The sequence below is a fragment of the Eurytemora carolleeae genome, unplaced genomic scaffold, assembly GCF_000591075.1.
Source record: "Eurytemora carolleeae unplaced genomic scaffold, Eaff_2.0 scaffold91, whole genome shotgun sequence".
NCBI lineage: Eukaryota > Metazoa > Arthropoda > Copepoda > Calanoida > Temoridae > Eurytemora > Eurytemora carolleeae.
The window spans coordinates 93,917-115,876 of NW_019396098.1; the positions used below are offsets into that span (position 1 = coordinate 93,917).

Here is a 21,960-nt window from a genome sequence, read left to right on the forward strand (position 1 = left end):
GGTCAACCAAATGTTTCGTGTGCAGCGCGCACCCTACTTCTAAATCTTTTCTATTCTTAAATGTTGTGCACCTCCCTTTACAAGTTCCTAAATACGAGCCGGGGCAAACCTGAAATAATTTCTCTCCATCTTTTCTCTACATTTAATACCTTAATCATCGACATTTGACGCTCACCACGTTCTGTCCATTTTATCAATATCTGTTATTCCTTGAAGTGAGTAATCCGGAATATAATCTAAAAACGTTGACAAAAAAATCTCTTTTAATTTATCACAAAATATAATAATTATCACAATATCGAAAATTCATTTCTATCACATGGGTATATCAGTCGTTAAACAAAATTTCTATCTTGACTGGTATATTAGTTGCTTAATTGATTTTACCATGAGATAGTGAATGTACTTCAGGTTTATTTCCACCAAAAGCTTCTAGAAAATAAACAGAATTTCATTTCATCAGAAGATGACAAAAAATCAACAAAGAGTTTATTTCTACCAGAAGCTGACCGGTTTATTCAAGGTTTATTTCCACCAGAAGCTGACCGAAAAGCTGGTGGACAGACTTGTAACGAAGTGCCAGACTCCAGGCGGAATATAGAGCATCTCCCCGGGACGGAGAAGTGTATGATATCCCTGAAATATATCAATCATCAACCACATGAAATCATATGAGACGATTTGTCCACCACAATTCAAATTTTTATCTTTTAGGAAATAAAAAAGTATTTTAGAACTCAGGAAGTTTAGGTTAGCATAAGATTACCTGAGTATTTAACAAGCCATTAAAAAGGCTTAGGTTAGGATAAGGAAACCGGAGTACTTGAGAACCCAGGATAAAGGTCTAGGTTAGGCTGAGAATACCTGAGTTCTTGATAACCCTGGAGAAAGGTCTAGGTTAGGATAATGATACCGGAGTACTTGAGAACCCAGGAAAAGCTCTAGGAAAGGATAAGGATACCTGAGTATATGAGAACCCAGGATAAAGGTCTAGGTTAGGATAAGGATACCGGAGTACTTGATCACCCAGTATAAAGGTCTAGGTTAGGATAATGATACCGGAGTATATGAGAACCCTGGAGAAAGGTCTAGGTTAGGCTGAGAATACCTGAGTACTTGATCACCCAGTATAAAGGTCTAGGTTAGGATAAGGATACCTGAGTGTTTGAGAACCCAGGATAAAGATCTAGGTTTGGTTCTTGAAGATCAACTTGACTTGTATTGAAGAGCAGGGGTGAGGAATGGGGATACAAGTTCTTACTTTCGTTTACAGGATAGAGAACAACATACTTCGTACCACTTACCTAAATAAAACATATTTTCGATTAAAATTCATGACGATATTTCAAAACTACTTTTAGTCTAGATCATTTCAATCAAGAAAACCAAACAAAAAAGCTTATTATTTTATGAATAGGGTTTAATCTTGGCCCGGACAACTTCATGAAATCATTTAATATAATATACAGTAAACCTGACATAAAAGATTATGTTTGGGATCTGTATGTAGAGGAGAAACTGTTCCCCCTGGTCCAATCCATACATTGATATCCACATCTTCATCCTCCCCTGTATAGCAGTAATCTGGGATACATACATCATCTCCCAACTGTGGGACCTAAACAATATCCATACATTGATATTCACATCCTCATTCTCCCCTGTATAGTAGTAGTCTGGGATACACACATCATCACCCAACTGTGGGACCTAAATAATATCCATACATTGATATCCACATCCTCATCCTCTCCTGTATAGCAGTAATCTGGGATACACACATCATCTCCCAACTGTGGGACCTAAACAATAACCATACATTGATATCTCCTTTACTTAACATACACAAGTTAAAAATAAAATAACTCTACTTCAAACCTACAAACAAAAATACAGTTTTAATAAATAAAATAATGGTATAAATCGTTGTTACTTTTTACTTATATAAACTTACTATTGGGGTATATGTGGGGGAAATTAAGGAGTGATGGGATCTGGTTTAAAACGTTATATGACTTCTGAAGATAAATACCCGGTTGGTTAAATAAAATTGTTGATGATTGCAGACTTCATCACGGATTTTAAGCATTTAAAAATTTAAACGTTTTCACTTTTCAATGATTTTTTTGTATCTGATGTCGGAGGTATTTGGTTTGGGTTGCTCTGGGATGGAGGGGAGGTTTTTTTTTTATAAGACGACATTTCTTGAAGAAGGGTTTTTAATTGGATTTCTGGTCAATACTACAACATTATCTCCATTGAGGTTGGAATTAATTATTATGGAAAAGTTTTTAAATTAGGAATGCCTAGCTCAACTGCTTTTCCCAGTAAACTATCGGTCTTACCAAAAAACAAGTTTAACTATCCAAATCTATGTAGTTCAAATATAATTTTCCACTATTCATTATTTCCAACCTCTGATTTATCAATGCTTGAACCTGATCCAGTAGTTGATGTTGAGCTAGGTATCCAACCTCACTCGGATCATCCACAAGATATCTAGCAATAAAAACTAGTTTTTTATATATAGTGGTCAGCGTATATATCAATAAAGTGTCAGATACCGAAATGGTAATATAATACAATTTATGTACCCGACAACTCATTGGTATAAATAATACCAACCACCCTCATTTTGTAGAATTTGAATGCCGTATACTAATGAAATATAAGTAAGCCTCTGTATCTTATCATGATTACAGTAAACAATTTTGTATTGATATATATGCTGACCACAGTATTACAACTAAGATCAAACGTAAATGTTGGAGTTAAAACAGTATCTCATAAAGTTTAAAGTCTATTAAGTCTAAAAGTAATACAGAACAGGCAGAATCTAAATTTATAACTTTTCACTTTTTACACTGATTTGAATTGTTTTCTTTTCTCCATCTTTTCTTCGTTATTTTTTATTCTTAATCATATTTTCCTTAAGTGTTTCAACTTAAAGAAAAAAATTTCTTACTTCTCAGCAAACTCTCTGACGGTCATTAGTTTTTGAGTCCAGTGCGCATGCGTGTAGTTCCTACCCAGCTCTACTGGTACAGTACGAGGTCCTGCCAGAGCAACCAGACGTGTTGGGCCCCAACGCCGCGCCTCTGACATTGCTGGCCAGTCTGACATACAGCCTTTACAGTACTGTGTACAGTATAAGGCAAGGAAAGTTATTTCAGAGGTGTACGCATCTTTTTTACTGCAGTGTACTGTCTCTAGGCGGTAATGTAAACACAAGACGGATGTCACAGCTTAACATGGGATCCATTTTTCACATAAAAAATCAATGAAATATTCTGGTCATAGGAGACTATTATGTGAATTATCAAAATTTTCAAAATTCAATGCTTTAAACCTCCTCGGATAATGAACGAACACTGATGCACCTATTATTATTAACAAATTCCACCCAATGAGAACTGGTTTCAATATGTACGCAGAGTATACGCAACTGCAATTAACTTTCCTTGCATTATAACCTTGGAAACAGCTATACTTTTAAACTAAGTAATTTAGGAAAAGAATTAGTATAAAGAATATTATTATCACCCTTTGTTGGTAACCCTGTATAAAAGGTTATTTCTACCTGTGAGAACTACAGGGTGACCTGGAACCATAAAATCAGCGACAAACTCCTCTATACTCGGCTCCAAACAATCAGGAACTGGACGGAATGGTTTACAAGGTTCAGGTAAATGAATCGCAACCTTCTCCAGAGTAAACTCCTTTTCGTTCTTAAATGATATCTTACTGGGCAGGGAGCACAAGTCCTAAAATATTAAGTTAAGATAGTACTGAATGTCGTCTTAAACTTTACAATTTTAAAAATCCAATGAGGTACGAATTCAATTTATTAAACCTGTGCTAAGAATTCTGTTAGAATCTCTGCTATTCTCTCTTGAGCGTTATTATGAATAGGTGCTCCGAGAAGCAATCCCATATCTGCAATTCTAACCAACTCTTCTATCAGCTCGATATCATCCTTTTCCATCGAAATGGTTAAACCCGAACCCTGAGCAAGATAAGGTTCATGATCAGGTCCAGGTCCAGGATTAGGATCTTGTTCAAACTTGGGTTCTGTTGCAGGTACAATTTTAGCTAATTCTTTACGAATACTTGGCTCGGTTTCAGATTGGCATTGATCTCCAGATTCAAGATCAATGCTATCACCAGGATTTGAGGCTAAGTTATTGGGTTCTGATCCAGGACCAATGACATTATTGTGATCTGAGGTTCGTTTTCTTTTTCCAGAATATCTTGTCTTGTCTCTGCACAATGTTGTAAATTTTAGTCTTAGCTCGACAACACAGCTAATCCTGAAAAAATAACATTTAGATTAAATTTGAGGTATGAACAATTTGAAATAGAAAAATATACATAAAATGTCAATTATTCACCTTATTAAAGAGATTAAAGCATATAGGTCTCTCCATTCTCGTTTCACTTCCTGATTATAAAAAGATAATTTATCTCTAATTATAATTATAATATAATTATAATTATAGTTATAATTATAATTATAATTATAAAAATAGAATTAAGAAAGAATGAATTGGTGTTAGATATTTTCCCAGTGTGCAATTTTCCAAAGGTTGGGTTAGGCATTCTAAGGCGCAGCAGGCTGCAATGGGGGCCAAGCGCTGTGGCTAGGACAGCCTTTAATAAATTACCTTCCAGTGTCCAGTATTCAATTTCTCCCAGATGTAATCTTGCAATAAACATGTACAGTGGTATCTAGAATTATTTAAGTATTACAAATTGTACAAATAAACATGTACAGTGGTATCTATAATTATTTAAGTGTTACAAATTTTACAAATAAACATGTACATTGACTTCTAGAATTATTTAAGTATTAGAGATTGTATAAATAAACATGTACATTGATTTCTAGAATTATTTAAGTATTACAAATTGTATAAATAAACATGTACAATGATATCTAGAATTATTTAAGCATTACAAATTGTATACAAATAAACATGTACAGTGGTATCTAGAATTATTTAAGTGTTACAAATTGTACAAATAAACATGTTCATTGATATCTAGAAGTATTTAAGTATTAGAGATTGTATAAATAAACATGTACAATGATATCTAGAATTATTTAAGCATTACAAATTGTACAAATAAATATGTACAGTGGTATCTAGAATTATTTAAGTATTACAAATTGTACAAATAAATATGTACAGTGGTATCTAGAATTATTTAAGTATTACAGATTGTATACAAATAAACATGTACAGTGGTATCTAGAATTATTTAAGTATTACATATTGTATACAAATAAACATGTTCAGTGGTATATAGAATTATTTAAGTATTACAGATTGTACAAATAAACATGTACAGTGGTAAATAGAATTATTTAAGTATTCCAGATTGTACAAATAAACATGTACAGTGGTATCTAGAATTTTTTAAGTATTACAAATTGTACAAATAAACATGTACAGTGGTATCTAGAATTATTTACGTATTACAGATTGTACTAATTAAAATGTACAGTGGTATCTAGAATTATTTAAGTATTACAAAATGTACAAATAACACCGAACACTGAGATTTTCAAATTTTTTCTGAATTACATTCAATTGATAAAAACACAATTTAAGCAAATATGACCCACATATTAAGCACTAAAAAGTACAGTAAGTTTTATTTAAGTGACAATCCATTTTAACATGGACCTGTCCGATTCACAACAGTGCACTCTATACCTTTATCTGATAAATTATGTGGAGGACGTAGTTGTTTTTCTAGTTTGACTGAAAAGTCTAAAATTTTGGAAACTACAGCCTGTTGTTTCTATGAGCAGATATCCGCAAGTCTCATAATATAAAGAAACCCCAACTGAAAATAATGAAATTTCATTAAATGAAAAATGGATAACTCATTCATTCTTGCTGTAACAAACCTTTTAAGGGTACCGTTGTGTATCGGACTTGCCATTCTATAAATGGGTCACAATTACGTTTAAGTCCTTCTCTCTTATTTTTAATCTAATGTTACCTAAAATTTCAAAATAAAAAAATTGCGCAAATGAATTGAACCTTCTCTGAGGTTCTCCGTGGAGATCTAGCAGTAGTTGTACAGCTTCCACCACAACATTAAGTTCTTGAACACCATGTGCTTCTTGACTTTCACCAGCTGCAACTCCTTTTAGCTCGATATTTCTCACTTCAACGTTTTTACATCAATTTAGAAAACATCTGCAGATTGCCCCAAGACGACTTGAAAAAAGTCTTAATCTTTTTATTTGTGACATTTAGCCGTCAAGACGACTTTCGATTTAAATCTTTATTTTTATCAACCTTTTTAAACAGCATGGATTGGAAACACAAAAACATGGAAACAAAGAAAAGCTTTCAATTAAAAAAAGCTTTTCTTTAATTACTTTTAACTTGTAATTCGGAAAAAGCTTGTTGATAATTAAAACTTAACAAAAAAGTCGTCTTCATTATATTGATATGATTGATTATGATTCTTGAAACAATAACCACAAAATTCTCCTAGCTCTGGCGTTTCCAAAATGTGGTCTGCTTTTTGTGTTAACCAATGTTACTTCTAAAATTAAGCTGACAAATAAATGCAGCAAATTAGATCAAAAAGGAAAGATGATGTTCAAGTCGTTTTGCTACTCTCATGTTTCGTGGGACACCCTGTATTTTTTTCAGTTCACAAATGTTAAAATTTTACTTAAATTCAGTACAGCCTTATAAGATCAGACATTTTTTAACCAATACTAATCTTCTCAGTGTAAAGTAGATCATTAACGGAGTTTCTTTGTCGTATTATTAAAAGTTAAATATTCTGTCATTTAAAAAAGTATTTTCATTTCTGTTGATTTTGATTAAACGGATTCCTAGAAATGTACTAAGTTTTATCATAGTACAGTAGTAACCAATATTATCCGTATAACGGTAGTACAAGTGACTCCATTTCCAGAGTGATATGTACGCTTCACAAACAAGATATCCTTGACAACTTGGTCTGATCAAGATTAAAACAGATCTCTGATTTTTCTTGAAATTCTTTGATATTTCAATTGTGATTTGTGAGCACAGATTTCTCTACTCCAGTGATTTGCGAGCACAGATTTCTCTACTCCAGGGATTTGCGAGCACAGAAACAATGGAGAAAACACTTTAAAAGCTAAAACGACGATATCGTTCACATTTAGTTCAGATGAAGGTTTTCTGGGAACCATTGGGAATCTGACGTCCCCCTTTTCAAAGAAAACGTCACTTGAAATGTTGTCTAATCCTTGTATAAGATTGAATTTGGTATTGAAAAATAAGAATTTTATTCTCTTGTGCTTTAGCATGAAAAACACAAGAACCAGATACAAAACGTCATGTTAACACGTAGGAAAGAAGTTTAAATTAGTCAAACAACATCCCATATATTTGATGAATAGTTACAAACTTAAACTGTTTCCATACAATCAAATCAGAGGATTTGCTGTCAGCCTTCCGAGTGTACAGTCGGTTTATCGGCCCCAGGAACTTTTCTTTTGCTAACATTAATCATAACTTTACGAAAACTGGTCAACAAGTAAATTGTATTTGTATGACTTATTCCATTTATCTGAAAAAAACAGAAAGAAAACACTGTTTGTAAATGAATTTATTTCAAATCTTCATATTATGAATAGATGATATTGCATGCTATATATTTAACGTATAATTGAAAGCCGTAAGACTATCGTCTTCTTAGCATTTACTGTGTCGATAGTAAATATTAAACAAAACGAAATAAACTTTTTTTAGTAAAATTTTCAATAAACTATCGGTAATTTTGAATTAACAGTTCCATTAGCTTTTTAACTTTTAAAATTTGCCTATTAAAGAGATTTCCTAAACTTTCACTTTTTTAATTTTGCCATTTGAAAATTATTTCTTTAACTTTCTGACTTTTATAACTTTGCTACTTGAAAATTATTTCTTTTACTTTCTAATTTTTTTAATTTTGCTATTTGAAAAATTTCTTAAACTTTTTAACGTTCATAATTTTGCTTTTTGAAAAGATTTCTTGAACTTCAAACTTTTATAATTTAGCTATTTTAAAATTATTTCGTAACTTTCTAACTTTTACAATTTTGCTAAATGAAAAGATTTCTTTAACTTTTTAACTTAAATAATTTTGCTATTTAAAAAAGTTAAATAAAAAGTTTGTATAAACCGTTGCCTAGTTCTAATAGTGATTTTGTGTCTGCTATTTGTAAGATATCAGTCAACATTTTAGTTATATCCCTGGGAACCATTTTAACCTTCTGAAACTATATTTTATTATCCTTCTCGTTAAATAAATCTTTAAATGATATTTTCTCCGGTCTCTTGGGTGTGGTTAATTCGTCGTTTTCTATCGTAGCTTCTTTATCTAGTTCTAGCGCCTGAAAAGATCAAATAATATAAATACAGTCAGATCAAAAATGGAAAAAATGGGTTCTTTTCCGCACCGACCTTTTCCTCATGTTTTATTGGTAAATTTATAGTTAGTTACCTTAACCTTTCTTGGCTTAAAGGGACTGTAGAAGTAATTTCAAGCAACGCATTATTTTAAGAGGGCAATGCCCGATTCACAAAGATACCCTTGCAATCTTAATCTGTCGATAATATGAAAGATATCGTCGTTTACCTTGCTTGACAAGTGTAGTTCTAAAAATTTTCACCATTATAATAAATCCGAAAGTAACTTTACTATTTATCTTCTTTTCAAAGGACACCGCTGGGAATCGGACATGCCACTCTTTATGCAATCGTTACCTATTAAAATGTGAATCAGGGCCGAAATCATAAAGTTAGTTCGGATTATCAGAAGAGTTCAACGTCTACATGGTAATCCTATACCTGGACTGTTCTCTCCCAAAGTGAGTCAGCAGGATGACCCTCCTGCTCCAAGCTTAGATATTTATTGATAAAGGTTTGTGAAGCTAGATTTCCGTCCACTTGGAGGTTCACAACCTCTTTATTCCCGAAGGTTTGATAATATTTGGCTCTTATAACATCCTAAACAATTACAAAGGTTCATAATCACTTTCTTTACAAGAATAATGATTATGTATCTAATTAATCCAAATAATATAAGATAAATATTTTTTTTAGATATACATTTTATTCTTTTATTACTAAGGATTTTTTAAATCAAAACTTAAAATAATATTGTTTTAAATAAACTATTGTGGAAGACGAGACCTGGCGGCCTCCTAACACAAAGGCCGTAAACAAAGAAAAGGGTTGTGAATCCTGCGCTGCATCTCTCGTTTAGAACAATGTGATTGATTCCGACATTTTTATCCAGTCTTGTTGTTATAGTTATCAGTAAAATATATACTCGAGAAAACTTCCTTGTCTTATTGGAGATCGACGCGACGTCTCCATACTATATCATATTGGATTATCTCAAAGCGTTAACGCCAAAATACGCACATAATACTCAAAACCTAGTTTTTTTGTAAGAATTTTTATAATTAAAAAAAAAATTATTTTTCAAAAATTTTCAGATTAGCCCCGAAAATCACAATTTAGAGCTATACACATTACACAATCTAATATGATATGGGATATCCTGTATATTTGCAACAACACAAGTTAAAACAGAGATTATATTTACCTCTTTATAAAGAATTTTTTTGATTGGATTATTGGTTGGTTTCCGATCCCATCTTGGTTCGTATTTGGGAGGGAAAGCTTCGTATATATTATACCAAAGTGGAACCTAAAAATATTCAAAATATGATATCACTCTTTTGCATGATAGTTCAAAAGTTCTTTATTTTTTTGTAAATTGTTTCTTATAATATTCATAACTAAAATTATCTTAAAAGTTTGTCATTTTCTGTTTTCTTTTGTCCAAAATACATAGATAACCATTCTTAACAGTTAACATTATATAATATAATACTCGTTTGTAGATAAAAATGCAAATATATAAGAATAGAAAAAAGTTGCCGGTGGTAATACAGTGTTACCCACAAAGGACATGGAACTCTAGAGAGGACTGTACGGAATTTATACTGTCTTTTTCCTTATATTCATATTCCTTGCAACTACAATCTTCCGTTTGTAATAGCCAAGAGGAATATATTTTCTTGAAAAATCATTAACCCCCCCCCCCCCCATCCAAACCATGAAAATAATCTATTTTCCCCAGAAGTCATAATTTTTTAAAGATTTTATACACTGAATTGCGAAAATAATGAATTTTTGAGTAAAAAATAACAGTGTGCAAAAAGCTTGCCTTTTGATGTCCAATTTATCATTTTTCGCCTCCTGTACGATTGGTTTACATTTCTGTCTATTCCAAAAATCTTATTCCAGTACAGAACCGTGTTGAATTTTTAAAAGTTTATCTCGGCGACAGAAAAAATATAAATCACATTTTTTTTGATATTCATATATTTCTCGAACTCTACGAAATTGAATGTAGATTTATCCAGAAATCTACAAAACATACCTGTTCAGGCTGAATAGCTCCACTCGCTTGAAATCCTCGAATCTTGGAAAAAATCGTTCCAATTTTTTCCAACCTTGATTGTGCCATTTTCCCTGAAAGATTTTAAACCATATCTTAAAATACAATTTAGACTGATTTAAAGAACTTCTGTAAATTTCTTTAACAAAAACATTAACTTTTTAATGTATAAATAAATTCCATATATCTTCATATATATCATTATATAAATAAATAAATACTTATTTATTTGAGAAATAAACTAGTAAAATGTTAGTATGGTATTAGAAATTTAAAAATTGCATCAATTTTGAAAGTATAGACTACAGCTACCAAAACTAAAACCTAGATTTCATCAGACGTAGCTCTAAATGACAAATTTGTTTGATGCATCAGTTAGGTAATATACCTGGATTGAATAGAATTGTGGCATATTGAATAACTATAATAATGGTTGAATTCTACACAGCAGAAACAATACTTGTATATGTTTATGCGTATAGTTTAAAAATCACATTAAAGTTGTGCATCTAACTGCAAATGCTATGAACTTTTGACAAATTTAAGAGATATCTTTTGAGATAAGTTTCGACTAAATTTTAAAGAGAAATCAACTGAAAAATTTAATTTAAATTATCTTAAATTGATTGTGCATCATTTCTAATTAATTTTGTGAATAGTTAACGAGTATTAGGTTTAACAATAGTTTCACTCATGATACTATATCACAGTTTAGTAGACTGAGTAATTAACATGTTTAATTGTTATAAATTTTCGAGCATTTAACTTTAGGCTGAAACTTTATGCTGTACAGTGCACAGTGCACGGTTTTAAAATTAATTGTGAACATTTCATGAACATAAACAAAATTTAGACTTCAAAATGCGATTGAAAAATGCATTTATAAAAATTTAGAATAAAATTATCCATGAAAAAAACATGCAGATTTCGAACATTTAGAATTGACTACTTTACTCTAGCATTATCTATTATGGAACAAGTAAGAATTGAAATAATGTTAACCAAAAAATGTTTCTCATATAACTACATTTGAGACATAATTACACAGATGGTAGTAACATAAAATTTCATTGAAAATGTGGGTTTTAGTAATACTTCGCTATACATAATTAAACCTACTTAACGTTCTAGCATCTAGTTAACCCTTCTCCCTGTACTAGTATGAATCTAGTTAACCCTTCTGTATCTAGTTAACCCTTCTCCCTGTACTAGTATCTAGTTAACCCTTCTCCCTGTACTAGTATCTAGTTAACCCTTCTCCCTGCACTAGTATGAATCTAGTTAACCCTTCTCCCTGTACTAGTATCTAGTTAACCCTTCTCCCTGTACTAGTATGAATCTAGTTAACCCTTCTCCATGTACTAGTATCTAGTTAACCCTTCTCCCTGTACTAGTATCTAGTTAACCCTTCTCCCTGTACTAGTATGAATCTGGTTAGCCCTTCTCATTGCACTAGTATCTACTTTGACCTTCTTCTTGTAATAGTATCTACTTTGACCTTCTCCTTGTACTAGTATCTACTTTGACCTTCTCCTTGTACTAGTATCTACTTTAACCTTCTCCCTGTACTTTAATGTATCTGGTTAAACCTTATTTCTGTACTAGTATGTATCTAGTTAAACTTTTTTTCTGTACTTTTCTAGTTCAACCTTTTCCTTGTACTGGTATCTGGTTAATCTTTCTATCTGTACTAGCATGGATCAAGGAAGACCTTCTCCCTCTAGTATCTAGTTAATCTTTCTATCTGTACTAGTATGGATCAAGGAATACCTTCTCCCTGTACTATTATGGATCTGGTTAAATCTTCTCCCTGTATGTACTCCTCTCATCATGCAGACATATAAGTGTATAGTTCCTGGTGTTTCTCTACTTGTATGAACCTGGTTAAACCTTCTTTCTGTGCTTGTATGAATCTGGTTAAACCTTCTCTCTGTACTCATACAGATCAAGTTAAACCTTCTCTCTGTGCTAGTATGATACTGGTTAAACCCTCTCACTGTACTAGTATGAAACTGGTTGAACCTTCTCTCTGTATTGTTTAGAACTGACTAAACCTTCTCCCTGTACTAGTATATAACTTGGAAACCTTTTCTCTGCCTTTGTATGTATCTGGGTATGATAGTAGTGGATCTAAACCTTCTCCAAGTGTAATCTACACACACTGACACTGGGTATGCTAGGAATTGATGTAGGCCTTCTTCCCTGTATAGTCTACAAACACACACACTGAGACTGGGTATGCTAGGAGTGGATCTAAACCTTCTCCCTGTATAATCTACACACACTGAGACTGGGTATGCTAGGAATGGATTTAAACCTTCTCCCTGTATAATCTACACACACTGAGACTGGGTATGCTAGGAGTGGATCTAAACCTTCTCCCTGTATAATCTACACACACTGAGACTGGGTATGCTAGGAATGGATCTTGTGCTCCGCCTACTCTCGTAGCCCGATGCAGAGCCGGTCAACCTATTCAAAACAATAGTTATTTTTCTCTCATAAATTTAAACATAAATTACATTAGGGGAATTAATTTATAAATGTATGGCTTCAATGCGTTCAACTTTTCTTTAAAATTTTTTTTGGACGAAACCGTCAAAAAATTCCAATTTTTAAATTTCAAGAGTCATGTTAGCAGGTTAGTTTAGTTACAAAAAACTGACTTTCGTGATTTCACATATATTGCTTTACATGATTAAGAGGCGCACAGAAAAAAATGTTCCATCGTTTTGGACTTTGTAGGCAGACAAGATACTTTTTGATCAAGAAACAGGTTAAAATCAGCGCTATTTCGATTGGATTCTTGAGAATTGATTCTTTAGTTCTTTAAATTTCCTGCTTAGTCCGCCCTTTTTCTCTCCTTTCCCGTTTCCAACAGTTCACTCAGTAAATGCGAGGAAAAAAAACAAATTTTCCGAATTCTCTGATTGGCTTTTCCGGTTTCTTCAAACGCTAACGCACATTGATTGGTTGAGTTAAGCTCACTTTTGTGATTACAAACTTCAGATTAAATTAATCTTGAAATAAACAAAAAGAGAAGTTCAGGCATTGATCTCAATATCCACAATCCTAAAGTTTTCAGCTCGGTTTACCTGGGCTAGCTACCGGTACCGTTGTCTGTGGAACCAAGAATATCTACATCAACTTCTTTCTTCTTCTCAATCTAAGTTAATTAAACTTGATTAAGAGTAAATTATAAAATAATTGTGTTCGGAAATTAGTGTGACATACGATAATGCAGACCTGTCACCCAGTAGATTCAGAGGGTCAAAATTTGGCATAGTGTAAGAAATGGAAAAGTTAGAATTAGGAAATTTTGGAAACATTTGCTCTTCTTACACTAAGCCAAATTTTGTCACTTAAAGAAAATATATGGAACAAATTAAACAGAACGAACGGACTTAATGCACTATGTCGTCGCCCTCACTCGTTAAACGTTATAGGTTTCGCTTTTCTAATATTTTTTTTTGGAGAACCTACCTTAACAAGTAAACTGGATAATTCTAGTTCTTCACTATGTCCATTATTGAGAGGAACAGCTCTGTACCCTGTCAATATACAGGTACAGGGGTACGTAGCAGCACCTAGGAAATTAGGTTCTCCGAACATATCTTCGTCATAAACCGCTAGTCGGAACAATGCCATCGGCGGGTTCAGTATCCGTATACTGAAACTTTCATCCCAAACAGGGTTTAACCCGTTATCATTCACAACCCGGGTTTTCATTTTCTGGCAGTCGTAGTCGGAGCCGACGATTTCTATCTCTACGAAAGGAGAAACAAGTCCGCGTTTGCTTTTGGAGCCCATAAGATGCCGAGCACCTATAATCAAAACTGTCAAATCCAGAGGTTTCACATTGTTTAGAGCAAGGGTTGATGCATCATTAGAATGATAGGTATCGGAGAACATATAGTCAGGTCGGAGTAGGTAACCACAGTTTCCATTATCCAGGAACTTCCCTATAATTAAGAACTTAATCCACAGAAAATAAATTTACGATGATAAAAGTTTCATTTTCAGTTTTTGGTAGAAAAAAAAAATTCATACCTTGATGGATTTGCATCGGTTTGTCTCCGGTTTGGTAATTTAGCGAAACCATTTGACTCCCACAACCCCACATTGGTACAGGGTTGTAGTTATCACTGGTCACACGCTGAGCTTTAGGATATACCCTAGATATCTGGGTTCGGTGGTACCACAAAAACATTTTAGGATCTCCATTCACTCCTAGCATCAGCCTCTCAGCCTTGGCCTCCGGAAAGCTGGACATTTCACAATAGAGGCCGGGTTCTCTTCTCATACTCTTCTCTGTGTTAAACATTACAGATCTACAATAAATGACAAGATCAGAGAGTTCACGGGCTATTTTCATCGCTCGTTCCTTTCTTCTTGATTCGTTATCCCTAATGGAGGCGTTGTTTGCAGTTTCGCGGATTTTTACAACCCAATCCTGAGCTTCTTCTTTTGTACTGGAGTGGAGCTCAACTGCAGTTGAACTGTTCTCGATCTTTATTCCATACTGTCCTTGTCGTTCAATAAGATCAACCTTAGCTCCTAATATATCAATGCTTCCTTTCTGCAGACTTCCTAAAGGTGTGTTATCAGTTTCGTCTTGTCCGTTCCCCTCTTCTAACTGAGTAAAATTAGCGGGAAACCAGAGTTGCTTTTTGCCTCCAGAATCCCCCTTCCACCAGCCTCCGTCCCGTTGAACTACATTAGTGATCAGAGTTCCACGTTTAAACGTTAACTCATCATCTCGTCGCGCTGTGTAATCATATAAAGCTTTGGCACAAACCTTTAGTGCAGGGATATATTAATTAAAGTATTTGCAAAACTTATTTTTGAACTCTGAGAAACAGAAACAGTAAAATTATTGTCGTCTTTTTTATTTCAAAAATCAGACAGCGAAAATCAAAAGATAAATCAGTTTCAGAGTCAAAATCCTTTGATACACTTTTTAAATATAATTTAGAACAAAGTTGACATTCAGTCCACATTTGTCTGGTTCTGACTGTACGTATGTCGTATATTATGTAAATAAACCCCATGCCTTGTTATTGAATGGGTTCGGATCCATGTACTCTACACTGCAGTATACATCTCCATTCGACCCAACACCTCCATTTCTCTGGATCAACTCTTCCGTGACGGGCATCTTCAGCTTGACCTTGTTGTACAGCGGGTTCTTCTCGTAGTGAGCTATGAGATCCACCAGGCTTTCGTACTGCGCTGCTCCGATAACGTACAAGCGTCCTTCCTGTTTGACGAGACAGTGCTTCACGTTGTTGTCAGCTCGAAATGAGATTGCAAAAGATCCTTAGACAAAAGGGCATATTCCAGTTTTGAAAAAAGGAAAACACATAATTAAAACAAAAATTTTAGCGAAAAAGGTTAAGTTGAAGATGTAAATGAATCTTAAGGGCATAATTTCCTATTATCGGGTAAGGGAAAAAGAATATAGGGCAATTAAGAAATTCACAGATGCGTACTGTGTAGGTGATTTCAATGAAAAATTTGACAATCTTTTTTATACTTTATAAACCAATGTTAATTTCTTTAGGACATTTTTTGAAGAGATTTTGACAGTTTTTAGATGAATATTTCCCCTGCCTGAAACCCGTTCTCCTTGTCGAACCAAGAAGGCTCCATCTACCGGAATACTAGACAATACATCCTCTGCTAGACTCCGGCTTAGCTGGCCGTGGAACCAGGGGCGGTCCTCGTGAGGGTTGGTGGGTGGAGCCGGTTTCCCCAGGGTTATACTAAACTTACTGGATCTGAGTGGGTGTGTCTGGTAGTGAGTTATCAGATCAAATAAGCTGTCAAAATATACCTGAAATTAAATCAGTGATATTTATATTTTTATGGTTTTCAAAATGGGGAAAAAACCCGAAAAATTAAGACCTTCAGATACTTTATATTATCTTTTAAATGTACAGTCGTCGTTGCATATATCACTACAATGAAGACGACTTTGATTACAATTTTTAATTTCTATCAAGCTTTCAAACAGTATGGATACACATAAACATGGTAACAAAGAGAAGCTGTCAATTAACAGCTTCTCTTTGTTTACTTGTAAACTTGTAATTTGAAGCAAGCAGTTATAAATCAAAACTTAAAAAGTCGTCTTCACTGTATTGATTTAAACGTCGACCAGCTGTAGTTTAGTGAACATGCACTACATTCCTAAATGATTTATCAACAAAATATATATAACATTTAAATGGTAAAGACTCAATAATGAATGAGATATCCTATCTTCATTATTTACAATTTTGGTTTCTCTCTTTGACATTTATTGATCATATAAATAAAGAATACAATTGTGAATCAGGAAAGGTCCACTTTAAATGGAGAATCATTTAAAATTACAATGACAGCCCCATTGAAAATCCGCCCGTTTGAAGTACTATCTACCTTATCTATCATATAGTATCGTTTAACCCCAGTATCTAGTTGGCGAACCCGAATAGGAACATGATGCACCTCGTTCTTCCGCCAGAAGGATAAACTGTAATCTCCAACAAATGTCTCACTCGGTCTAAAATAACGTTTTATCAAAATATTGGCTTTAGTTTTTCGTCCTAAATCACGTCACGTCACGTCACGTCACGTCACGTCACGTCACGTCACGTCACGTCACGTCACGTCACGTCACGTCACGTCACGTCACGTCACGTCACGTCACGTCACGTCACGTCACACAATTGTAGTGTCGAAGTGGGAAAACTCTAACAGTGTGATTTGATTTAATTTGGTGAGCACTGAGCAGTGATCAGTGCAGTGTTTATTGTAAGGAACTGAACACTAGCAAAATATTTTAATCTGCAAATCCCTTAATCTTTGCAACATGATGACAAAAGCCTGTGACATTTCAAACTTAAATTAATAATCATTTGATTCAATACATTTCAGTTTGAAATATCGAAAATAAACGACTTCAGGTTGCAAAGATATGGATATTAGAACATAAACATGTTAAGTTCCTTTACCTGACAAGAAACGTTCCATCTCCAAGGCTAGCTGCACCCTTGAGTATCTGCTCCGCAGAGTTCCGACCGTGCTGAAGGTTCCGATGGAACCAGGACTCGGAGAAATGTAGTTCCGACATATCTATATCTGATTTAATACTGGAGGTGGATGAGATTTTCCGAATACTCTCGGTCTCTGAGAAATCATTATCCTCATCCTCCTGTTCTCCTGAAAACAAATTCATGAAGATCAAGATCTACGTTTACGCAAATAATTTCGGAGAAGCATTCAAAACATAAATAATGAGACAATTAAGGTCATTTACAGATGAAGTGGTTAAATGTAATTCCACTCACTTAAATGTATCCGCCATCAATCTATATAAATATTTAGTTTGTCTGTTGATCTGTTTAAATAATTTGTCCAATTAGCGGCTGAACCGAGCAGGCCCTTTAATTTAACATGAAAACCACATGAGATAAAGGCTGTGCAAGCAGCCTCTTATTGTGTCCCTCCATCAAAAGTCTATCAAAAATCAAGATTTTGCAGGCGTAGATTGCATGCAAAATTTCAGCTTTTATCTTAAGTTTTAGAACTAAATGTAGCCTCTACAAACTGTAGTGTCACAAAGTGTCGAATTGTCCCCCTGTAATTAACAAAAATCCAGATATTTTTCCTGTGACTACTTCCACCTCAGTTCACCACGTTAGAGCAAAAAATGTTCTTGCATTTAAATACTAAGGGTTGAAATCACCCAGAGAACCGTGAACCGTGTGTCATCCTAATAAACAATTCCCTTAACAGTTCCCACCTGGAAGCTCGCTGTAAACCATCTGCCTGGATGTAAGAACGAAGAAGTGTGGTTTCCAAAGATCGTCGATATTCTCCTGCATATACAACATACCGTTCTTCACAGTGTCCGACAGATCCATCGTCTATATTTAGTGCAGCAGTCAACAAACAACATCAAAGAAAGTTATTGCAAAAATATATATATTTTTTTGTCACAGCAAAAAGACCAACTTAGAAGTTTGAACTGTCACCCTACCAACCCCTTGATTTTTTATTTTATTTTAGCCCTTAATTTAAAGATTTAAAATATACCCAACGCTTTTTTTTTATAAAATTAAAAGAGTATTTGGTAAAATCTTGATAGAATTTTACGTCAGAATATAAACAAATTAAACATTTTTGTTCAAAGCGAGGTAAATCAATATTATTGTACATTTTATAAAAAAAGATGAAAGAGAACCCGACGAACATGGGAGCCAAGAACTGTCCATTAAGGCCAATTTTAAGAAGAACACATTATTAATGTTTCTTCTTAATTTTAACTTACTCCCTGTCTATTTCTTTGATATTGGAGAATTGCAAGAATATTGATTTTCAAGTAGAGATTAATAGCTAAAAATAACCCATGTTGACAGAGAGAAATCCAGTACGTGAGTAGAATCAGAAACTTGGTTGTACTTTTACAAGAATGTAGGATAGAAATTAGTTCGTATTTTTTCAAGAATAAAGGATAAGAATAGAACTCGGATTGTACTTTCACAAGAATATTGGATACGAACAAAACTTCTTTTGCGAGAATACAGGATAAGAATAGAACTTTAGTTGTACTTTTACAAGAATACAGAATAAGAATAGAACTTTGGTTGTACTTTTACAAGAATATAGGATAAGAATAGAACTTAGATTGCACTTTTACAAGGATATAGGATAAGAATAGAACTTAGATTGCACTTTCACAAGAATACAGAATAAGAATAGAACTTTGATTGTACTTTTACAAGAATATAGGATAAAAATAGAACTTATTTGTACTTTTACAAGAATATAGGATAAGAATAAAACTTAGATTGATCTTTTACAAGAATATAGGATAAGAATAAAACTTAGATTGCACTTTTACAAGTATATAGGATAAAAATAAAACTTAGATAGATCGTTTACAAAAATATAGGATAAGAATAGAACTTAGATTGCATTTTTACAAGTATATAGGATAAAAATAAAACTTAGATTATCTTTTACAAGTATATATGGTAAAAATAAAACTTAGATTGATCTTTTACAAGAATATAGATTAAAAATAAAACTTAGATTGATCTTTTACAAGAATATAGGATAATAATAGAACTTAGATTGCACTTTCACAAGAATGCAGGAATATGATAGAAATTTGGTTGTACTTTTACAAGAATATAGGATAAGAATAGAACTTAAATTGCACTTTTACAAGAATATAGGATAAGAATAGAACTTAAATTGCACTTTTACAAGAATATAGGATAAGAATAAAACTTAGATTGTACTTCTACAAGATTACAAGAAAAGAATAGAACTTAGATAACTACTAAACAAGATTACAGGAAAATAATTGAACTTAGATTGTACTTCTACAAGATTACAGGAAACGATTAGAAATTAGATTGTACTCTAAATAGAATAAAAGGAAAAGAATAGAACTTAGATTGTACTTATACACAAGATTTCAGGAAAAGAATTAAACTTAGATTGTACTTATACAAGATTAAAGGAAAAGAATAGAACTTAGATTGTACTCTAAGAAGAATAAAGAATAAGAATAGAGATTGGATTATTGAAATTATGACATTAGATACATTTTAGGAAAGCTCTACTTCAAGAAGCTGCTATTTTGTTGTTGAAAATTTGCAAAAATCCAAAATGAATAAAAAACAAGAATGAAATAAAGACGAGAGTTATGAAGTGCTGACTGCTCATCTTTCCTTGGAGGAATCAAGATCAAGAAGAACTCCAGCATTTTCATCTGTTCCATCCGGCAGCTTTTTATGCTTCAGGATTATTTTCCTCTTGAGGCTCTCAGGACTCGGCAGTTCCTTCTCATTCTTATCTACAGGAGCTACCAACAGCATCTCTCCGAATACTTCCTAAAAAACAAAGAGTCAAATTCTAATCCCGGTCAAATTCTAATCCCGATCTCGATCTTAATCCCAGACCAAACTCAATAATATACATCCCGATCCCGAAATTAATATGTATATCTTTTCCCAATCTGAATTCCAATCCCTTTCCCAATCCCTATCCTAATCTTGATCCCAATCCAATTCATATTCCGATCCCCGTCCGTCAAGGATAGGATTTATTTTAACTATTTAAAAAACCCGGGATTATAAAATATTTAGAGCTTATGAACTTTATTTGGCAAATTCAAATCAAGAAAATATCCGTATTTTCAATCGCTTGAGGCTAAAGGGATTGTCCTTGTAATTTCAAGTGACCTTTAATTTAAAAAGGGCATGCATTTTAATTCTTTTAACCGTTTAATCGGATCAAAAATGAAGAAGAAAACGTCGTTTTTCTAGCTTGAAATTGTTTAATTCTAACAAGTTCAATCATTGTTTTTCAAGCAAAAATAAACAAGCCACTAAAAATGATTGAAAATCATAAAATTTTCAGAGAGAAAATTATGGATATTACTTGCACTCTTGAGCAGTCAAAGCTCTTAAAGTTACTGTTGTAAATAGATTTGCTACTTTATAAATGAAGAGGGACTTGTAAGATTGTTAGTCTTAAAAAGAGAGAAATTGATGACGAAATCCTGATTAATTTTACTGTTAGAATCTGCAGATCGCGACTACAATTACTAAGTAAGTAGATTGCAGAATGTAGAATGTAGATGGCTTTACCCGTAAATTATTTTGACACCCAATTTTCTGAACTTCTCATCCCATTTACCAATCCCAATACTCCCGACTCTCACCAATCTCTAAATCCCAATACATAGCTAAAGGCTCACTAAAAATACTGAGTTTATAATAAAATATTCTTTAATTCCCAAATCCCCGAGCCCATCACAAATCAACTCCACTCCAATTTTTTTTACCCATCCCAATCCTTATCACAATCCCATCCCCAATCCCAACCTGAAAGGACTCTGCCATTTTCCTCTGTTGAGGTAGAGAGCAATGATCCTCTATTGAGAGGATTACAGGATACTCAGAACTAAAATATTGAAAATACAATTTATAATTTCAAAATTTCAGATTTTAAAGTGACTGTTACTTTATTTGTCAGATCTTAACATTTATCAAAAAATTAGGACATTACTCCCTGTTAATAAAAATAAAGTATTTGTGCTAATTCTAGAATGTTTGTACATCAAAATAGTCTTAAAGAAAGCATAAATCTTTAGTAATTTGTAAATAAGAATTGAAACTGAAATCATTTTCAAACTAAAAACTCAGTAAGTTACAGAGCATTTGTTAACATGCAGGGGGCAAATCTTGTGTGACCAACATCATTATGTTTCCAGTCCCTTTACCAACAAAGGGAGAGATTAATTAAATTTAGATGAAATTAATTAGCTCTGAAAATATTGAATTCCAAATTTACAGTTTGTAACAGTTTTTACAGAAAAGACACTTAAAAAGATATTTGAACCTTGCATTGCCTGACTTGTTATTTTGATTTCTGACGCATGTGAAATCTTGGAAACAGAACGAATACAAAGCTGACATAAAT

General features: G+C 33.2%; 3 protein-coding genes across 17 annotated transcripts in view; all 3 read right to left on the bottom strand.

Annotated features, from left to right (window-relative positions):
• Nucleotides 1-216: 216 nt before the first annotated feature.
• On the bottom strand, nt 217-8,285 carry LOC111694870 (lysine-specific demethylase 8-like). Of its 2 annotated transcripts, none has more exons than XM_023463915.1 (11): nt 8,191-8,285; nt 6,054-6,180; nt 4,665-4,728; nt 4,392-4,441; nt 3,854-4,310; nt 3,581-3,764; nt 2,966-3,116; nt 2,439-2,499; nt 1,475-1,618; nt 1,158-1,304; nt 217-636 (listed from the first exon to the last, which is right to left on the bottom strand). In XM_023463915.1, exons 1-11 carry the CDS (start codon nt 8,264-8,266, stop codon nt 526-528), a joined length of 1,572 nt encoding a protein of 523 aa, XP_023319683.1. In that variant the 5' UTR covers nt 8,267-8,285; the 3' UTR covers nt 217-525. The 2 variants fall into 2 exon arrangements, with proteins under 2 accessions (XP_023319683.1, XP_023319682.1); XM_023463914.1 differs by having other exon boundaries at nt 246-636; nt 2,966-3,128.
• On the bottom strand, nt 8,274-10,571 carry LOC111694872 (probable 28S ribosomal protein S23, mitochondrial). Its single transcript, XM_023463918.1, has 4 exons — nt 10,459-10,571; nt 9,616-9,720; nt 8,853-9,011; nt 8,274-8,395 (listed from the first exon to the last, which is right to left on the bottom strand). Exons 1-4 carry the CDS (start codon nt 10,543-10,545, stop codon nt 8,282-8,284), a joined length of 465 nt encoding a protein of 154 aa, XP_023319686.1. The 5' UTR covers nt 10,546-10,571; the 3' UTR covers nt 8,274-8,281.
• A 117-nt stretch (nt 10,572-10,688) lies between these two features.
• The window catches only part of LOC111694868 (1-phosphatidylinositol 4,5-bisphosphate phosphodiesterase gamma-1), a 34,003-nt gene continuing 22,731 nt past the window's right edge, over nt 10,689-21,960 (bottom strand). For 3 of the 14 annotated variants that reach the window (XM_023463911.1, XM_023463913.1, XM_023463912.1), the window contains 11 exons: nt 21,363-21,441; nt 20,205-20,366; nt 18,266-18,389; nt 17,475-17,682; nt 16,900-17,023; nt 16,090-16,312; nt 15,530-15,795; nt 14,527-15,274; nt 13,960-14,438; nt 13,572-13,642; nt 11,875-12,948 (listed from right to left, as the gene is read on the bottom strand). In XM_023463911.1, the coding sequence (XP_023319679.1) occupies nt 13,577-13,642; nt 13,960-14,438; nt 14,527-15,274; nt 15,530-15,795; nt 16,090-16,312; nt 16,900-17,023; nt 17,475-17,682; nt 18,266-18,389; nt 20,205-20,366; nt 21,363-21,441 (2,479 nt within the window). In that variant the 3' untranslated portion in view covers nt 11,875-12,948; nt 13,572-13,576. Of the gene's footprint in view, nt 10,917-11,065; nt 11,262-11,340; nt 11,442-11,520; nt 11,654-11,874; nt 12,949-13,571; nt 13,643-13,959; nt 14,439-14,526; nt 15,275-15,529; nt 15,796-16,089; nt 16,313-16,899; nt 17,024-17,474; nt 17,683-18,265; nt 18,390-20,204; nt 20,367-21,362; nt 21,442-21,960 lie in introns of those variants that run through there. The other 11 variants (XR_002763735.1, XR_002763734.1, XR_002763733.1 and 8 more) reach the window with 11 other exon arrangements.